General features: G+C 34.7%; 1 protein-coding gene across 1 annotated transcript; it reads right to left on the bottom strand.

Moving 5' to 3' along the window:
• Nucleotides 1–472: 472 nt before the first annotated feature.
• Nucleotides 473–5,632, bottom strand: GPR84 (G protein-coupled receptor 84). The gene is made up of 2 exons (XM_072406322.1): nt 5,404–5,632; nt 473–2,123 (listed from the first exon to the last, which is right to left on the bottom strand). The coding sequence occupies exon 2, from the start codon at nt 2,090–2,092 to the stop codon at nt 983–985; it is 1,110 nt and encodes a 369-aa protein (XP_072262423.1). The 5' UTR covers nt 2,093–2,123; nt 5,404–5,632; the 3' UTR covers nt 473–982.
• Nucleotides 5,633–6,841: the final 1,209 nt, after the last annotated feature.

Raw genomic sequence — 6,841 nt, forward strand, 5'->3', positions numbered from 1 at the left:
GTTTAGCTGAACAAATATAGTTTTCTTTTAACAAAATCTTTAAACCTATTTTAAAAAGTTCCTCAGCCTATCACAATATTTGTCTTCTGCAAAGGGGTATCATTGTAAACTTTGTTTTCCAATGTACATGTAGCTGGTTGATAGGAGAGCCAAACACATTGGCCTATTCACAATCTAGGTCACTTTGTGGCTGAGCTGTTGTTTTAACTTCAGTATACAAAACAACTTGGCTATGCTTCCTGATAGAGGAGTCTGGTTTAGAAAACTGGATGATCAAAATTGCCTATTGTTCCTTTAAGAGAGACAGTTCACAAATTATATATATCATCTGTGATTTAGGCTGTCTGATTACAGTATACTTCATTAGCACAATATATTCTAATGTTCAAATGAAAAAAGTATTTCCTTTATAATTACATTGCTCTATGTCTTTGCAGTATGATTACAATAATCTAAATAAAACACAAGGGGATATTATTAAAAAACATTTATTACATTATATACATACAAAACATAAGTTATTTTATATACATAAGTGCATAAAGCAGAAGAAAATAAATATAGTGCTTATCTATGTCCAAAATATATTTCAGCAATAAATCAGACAGTGTAAATTGCTATGTGAACTTGTAAGCCTACTAGTTGGATCATATGATTTTGCCTAAAATCTGTATTATATCAATGTCCCACACTGGCAAAACCATATAAACTATGTTATGCAGTAAAAACACAACAGAAGCTATAATGCATTCACTAGAATAAACATATACAGAGTAATATTCAAAAACCTGTACAGCTGTTTTTAACAAGATCTTCTTAAGGTGGACAAAAATCCCTCCAAATATTGAGAAACAAGATTTAAAAAATATTTGTTTGGTAACAAGCTTTGCCCCGTGGTAGGAAATCGGTCCTCTGATTTGTGCTTTACTAATGTGTTCCTTTAATAGGAAACAGTCCAGTTTTTGAGAAGCTCTCATATGCTTTACGTTCTTCTGAACTTGTTAATGACAAGAAACAAAACTCTTCGGTAAGCATCACGAAATTGCCGATTCATGGCTGCATAGAGTATGGGGTTGATACAGCTATTTAACCAGGTCAGGTTTGCAGCAATCATGTGAAGGACTTGCGGGGCGTTATTTTTAGCATCAAAAATATTAAGCAGCAAAAACGGAATATAGCTGATAACAAAAAAGAGAAAGACAACAAAACACATACGTGTGACCTTTTTAAAATCTGACCCTGTGTCTTTAGGCTGTGGTGCTGGTACTGATTTGACATAATCAGTTGAACTTGAGGAGACGGTAGCCTTTGAGGATGGAAGTTGTTCTGAGATAATCTCATCTGATGCTGCAGTGTCCACGCCACTGTCTTCTAGTTCATGAACTTTGCTGGTCACACCTGAGGTCACTCCGGAAGCACTTGATTTTACCTTTTTGGTATTGCCGAGTTTGTACTGGTCGAGAGCTTTGGCAGCAGATTTCACTTTACGATGGATTAGAAAGTAGAAGACACCGACACAGCTTAGACCCACCACAAAGTAAAATCCCATCAATATTGTGGTATAAGGTCTGCCCTTTATACGATGAAAGCTGCAGGTACAGACCTTGGGGACTAATACATATACTGGCCAAAGTGGGGCAAAACTTGCAAACCCAATCACCCATGTGCTCAGGAGTATAAGAGTTGCGCCAAGTCTACAGAATATTCGATCAAAAAGTTTGTTGTTGGAAATAAGAATGTAACGACTAACAGCAATAAGACACAGGTTCAGAATAGACACTGAATTGGATACAAATAACAACATTCCAAAAATCCTGCAGAAGGTGCCTCCACTTCTCCAGTAAAGGTGAAGGTATGAGTCCACTGAAAAAGGCTGCAGAAAGGTGCAATACAAGATGTCAGCCAAAGTCAGATTGATGATAAGTAGGTTAAAGCGGGTTTGTAGCTTTTTGTCTAGTGCATAGGCAATTACTGTCAGCACATTGCCAATTGTCCCCACCAAGGACACAATAATGCCCCATGTTACAGCAAAGTAACGGTAGTCCACAATGGATGGATGATAGCAGGAAAAGTTGGAATCAGAGTCATTCATGGTGTCAGTTTTCTTGCAACCACAGGTTTTCCTTAATAATGAAAAGAAAAAGGGTCAGTTTGAATAGGAAGCAAACTTTAATACCCAAAACACTTCTCTTTGGTATGTTTTTTGGCAAAAACATACTTACATATTATACACTACTATTGGTTTAAATTGTATACAATGTTTACACCCTGCTATCCAAGTTTTCTGTAGTCTTACCAAGGATTACAGCTTTAATAATCTTTTTTTCAATAATACTTACAGATTCCGCTACAAGCCTATACCATATATACTTTATTCATAACAAGAATCTACACTTTGCAAGCTTGTGTTATGTAAGCACAGGGCAACTTTCTCTGTCTTATGAACATGGTGTTGTTTTTCTATACAAAACTCATTTACAAAACAACCTAGCTTTTAGGTGGTACTTATCAAACACACCCACTCCTAAAATTGGATCTGGATTCAGAGAAAGTACTAATATATTTCTATTCACCAAGTTACATTTTAACTATGGGTTCATAGGTTTTGGTGGCAGAAAAAACTTTACCTATAATTACCCCCTTACCCTTGCCAACGCAGTACCTGCTTTTTCAGCCTTTTGATTGACAATGGTTTGATTTTTAGCCCTAAAAAAGCAGTAGTAATGCAAGATTAGCCCCTTCATAGACATTTATAGTGTCAAAGCAAATTTTGGGATCTTCGTACAAAAACTGTTTTTTTTAACCCAGGCACATTTTTTCATCCAGTGTTTACTCATTTTAGACTTTCATACATAAAGATAAATGTATAATGAGAAAGAAAAACTAAAATGTATGCTTCTTTTCATGTTCCTAACAAACTGACAATCTGGTGGTAACATAAACCTGCTGTGAATTTCTGGATAAATGAATGACATAAACATATTTATTTCTCTCCTTGATGCAGTTAACAGCTGTAAACTGGTCGATTTTCTGAATAAGTTGTATTACTAAGCCAGCCAGTCCTGTACTTTCCCTGTTCTAATGACGTAACCTCAGGTAGTAAAGTAGTAAGCATTAGTCATTTAAATTTCTATAACAATTATGTATCATATGAGACGGTCTAAAATTATCTGAAACTCAGGGAACACCTTTTAGATTTTATAAACAGTATAACCATTCAGTAACATCTCATAAACTCTAATTGTCCTGCCATTGCATAGGAGACACACCTCCTAAGAGGGGATAAATTCACTAAGCAATAACAGAAAGTTCCCAGGTTAACAAGTCTCAATATTCTGCCCTTGTAACTTACATACCAACTGCCTATAAAGTGTTACTGCTTGACCATTCTGCATTTTGTTTATTAAAGTCCAGTGTGCCAAAGAAAGTACCAAATCATAGAGGTATCAATGTGTCAGTTTAAAAATGCTGATGCAAGTCATGCTCTAATTTCCATTTTCCAATTCAGATTTGGCAGTAGGCAATAAGAGAGCTCTTAATATATCTGCAAATGTATTGCCGGGCATCTTTGAGGACATAGAGCTTAGAATATATGTCATTAAAGCCAGTAATTTCCCTAAGATTATAAAATGAAGGTTCATGCCTTATGAGCTGTTGTACCATAAATTTTTAAGGTGTAACTAAAACCACAACTGGCCCCACCATTTTTATTGGGGTTCCGTAGCATTAACATACCTACCCAAAAGTAACTGAGTGGAAGCACCAGGTGCCAATATGTAGGGTTCTTCTTAATAACGTTTATTACAAATATACACGTGTACTGCACCTTTTCATTTCCTTTCCCTGTCCAAATCATTATACCCATGTGCTTTACCTTTTCCTCCCCTTATCCTCTCTTTTGTTAAAGCCTATGACTTCCCCTTTGCCTGCAGTAGCAATCAGAATTTGGCAGCATGAAGTACACTTTTTATGAGTACTGCAATAAAGGGAAGATTTTCATGCTCAACAGATAGGTAAGGTGACATTACAATGCAGGAAAAGAGATGGGAGAGCATTGACAAGAAGGATGGAGTGAAGAAAATGACATTTCTCTGCATCATTGTTTCTTCATGCAGAGTTTTAATTGTGATATCCTTATGGTTTGGATAAGCATATTAGTTCTTATATTAAGAACTAGGTATAGGGTGACATTCACACCTGTGAGTGTGTGTGGGTTCTTGAGCATTATGAATATTTTTTTAATGGCATATTTGGTCAAAACAAACACATGTAATGCAATTGAAAAATGTAGGATGTGTGTTTTAGTCCATAGTACATGTCAAAGCATGTGTGAAAATGCATACAGAATAGTGTGAATGGTACCCCTATGGAACCAACAAGTTCATTTTTGAGTTTTAATAATTAGATTTAATTACAAATAGAAATGTGTAAACGTGTGTATGTTTTTAAGGTGTTGGTTTAAATTTTCAGGGCTTTAACCTTTAACTTTAAACATACTGGGCTCAGTAAGTGATTACTCTTAACGTTAGGAAGCCATAATAATGGTGTAATCTGGACAGTGTTACTGATCTGATCAAGTAAAATAGAGTCACTATATCTGGTACCCCTGATATCTTTCATCAGTTTTTAAATATTACAGTTTGGAACTGTGATATTAAATTCCACAAACTGCAGTCACTGTATATATGATTGTTGACCTGTGTGTTGTGCAATTACTATATAGGCTGTATGAGGCTTTGTTTCCACAGGTGTTGAAACAAAGGAAGGCATTAAAAAAATAAAACATATATACTTCATAACCTTTAAGATCAAGCTGGTAAATAATAAATATGTGCCTTGGCAAATACCCAGTCAAAATGCTTTAAATTTAAGGAAGCTCTGCTGACCTAATAAAACATTGCACAATATTTTATATTAATATAATATTATTTAATACCTACATCACACTCTAACAACTATAACACGTTAAATACCCTAAAACATATTTTCTTCAGAACAAAAATAAAACAAAGGTAGAACTTTTAAAACAACTTAAACTTTATAACCCTAAAGACAAAGTCAAGGCAGATAAATATTCAAAATGATACTTGGTAGCTATAAAGTTGGTTTTTACCATTCCTAATACCATTTAGAAAGCTCTACGGACTTGATAATACAATGCAAAATATTGTGAAAATATGTCATATGATTTAATAAATACATCATGCTCTTACACAATAATAACTTGAATAACAACTATAAAAGCAATGAGAAGTTTTTAGAAGTGACAAGAAACTATGGCACAATAGGAGATGCCATAAAACCTTTTAGATTAAACTAGAAGATCCAGTAGGATGATTACAAATGTCTAAACTGTGTTTATACAATAATCATAGGTGTAGTGTGGATTTGCAGACTACTCACCTGTTGCAGAATCAGCCTCTGATGATCGGAGTTTGTGATCTTATAGAGTGTCGGGCTTTATATATACTCTGCCTTTCCTCAAAAGCCCCACCTTGCTCAATAATTTCCCATAACTTCCTGAAGTATGCTAGTTCTCGTTTTAACTTGTACTTTTTCTGCACTGACTACATGCTGAGTCTGCTGCTCATCTTTGCTCTTTTGACCTGTACTGTGTAATAGTTCTTCATTACACATAGGTAGCAATCTGTTTTATTTTATAGCAGCCTAGTTTGAAAACTAATTTCAGGAATGTATGCTTTCATTCCACAAGGTGCTGTACATTCAGAAATATGCTATGTTTGACAGTGCTGTGTTTGCAAATGAGCACTGTGTAATGTTTCTGAGTTATGTTAAGAATGTTAGATAACCTATTAATAAAGTCAGTGATAATCAAGGAACCGCTGGTTTGGTTTAGTTAACATTAAATCTGAACTATAGTTATGTTTGCAAAATTTGCAATCAAGTAGGTTTTTATTGCAGGCAATGTTGCTTCAGTAAAAAAGCATATTTACCTGTTTTCTATTATGGCATATCCCTACATACCCTAAAAGCTGCTGGGACCAAATGAACTCCCACATGCTTGTCAGGAGTCACATCATCCCAGCCTGGCCAATCAAGACGGTTGAAAATCTGAAAATCAGAACAGAACAAGGACAGGTGAGTGGATTTAAAAATTGCAATCAGGCAGGTAAGATTGCAAAAAGGGATACCACCTGTCTCTTCTACAATAAAGGACCTGTGTGGTTGCATTTTTATAGGTTTTATATTTATTTATGCTTTAACTATCTAAGATTTGCATATTTTTGGTAGATCTTCAGTTCAAGCTTTATTTTTAATTTTAGATAAAACAGCGAAAGGATAGAAATTTGGACAGATAAAAATTCACTCTGTGTGTCAGTGGAAACATTGAGACAGGAACTGAATAATAATATTAGCAATACAGGTAAAACAAAACTGTTTGTAGAGTGGGGAAGGTTAGAAGCACCATCAGATTTTAATTCTTCCCAGGATCTGCATCAGAAATTTCCCATAATTTCCAATAACAATTAAATAAAATCTCCTCAAAAGAGCCACAACCAGCTATAGACAGAGAAGCTACCTTTTCCTGCAATCTATTCAAATCTAAAACATTATTCCCTAAATGTTCATGCTGAGAACCTGCTAAGTTTTTATTCATTGTATTTTATTTGCCTAAGTTTGTTCAATAAAGAAGGACAAAAGACAAGAAAGGAAAAAATAAATTTGTACTGTGCTAAAAGTGTAAATAAAAAGAGGAAGATTAATAAAGATGTGAAATCCTCTTAAAATGTGCAACCTAGACATAACCGATTAGAAAGTTTGACAGAGAAAGGGAGAAAGTAAGAACATTTACAAAAAAAAGAGAACCATGGTAAGGGTT

Source organism: Pyxicephalus adspersus, chromosome 1, assembly GCF_032062135.1.
Source record: "Pyxicephalus adspersus chromosome 1, UCB_Pads_2.0, whole genome shotgun sequence".
NCBI classification, from domain to species: Eukaryota; Metazoa; Chordata; class Amphibia; order Anura; family Pyxicephalidae; genus Pyxicephalus; species Pyxicephalus adspersus.

Excerpts from the sequence above, each read along its gene's own strand:
- GPR84 (XM_072406322.1), bottom strand. The coding sequence starts at position 2,092 with ATGAATGACTCTGATTCCAACTTTTCCTGCTATCATCCATCCATTGTG.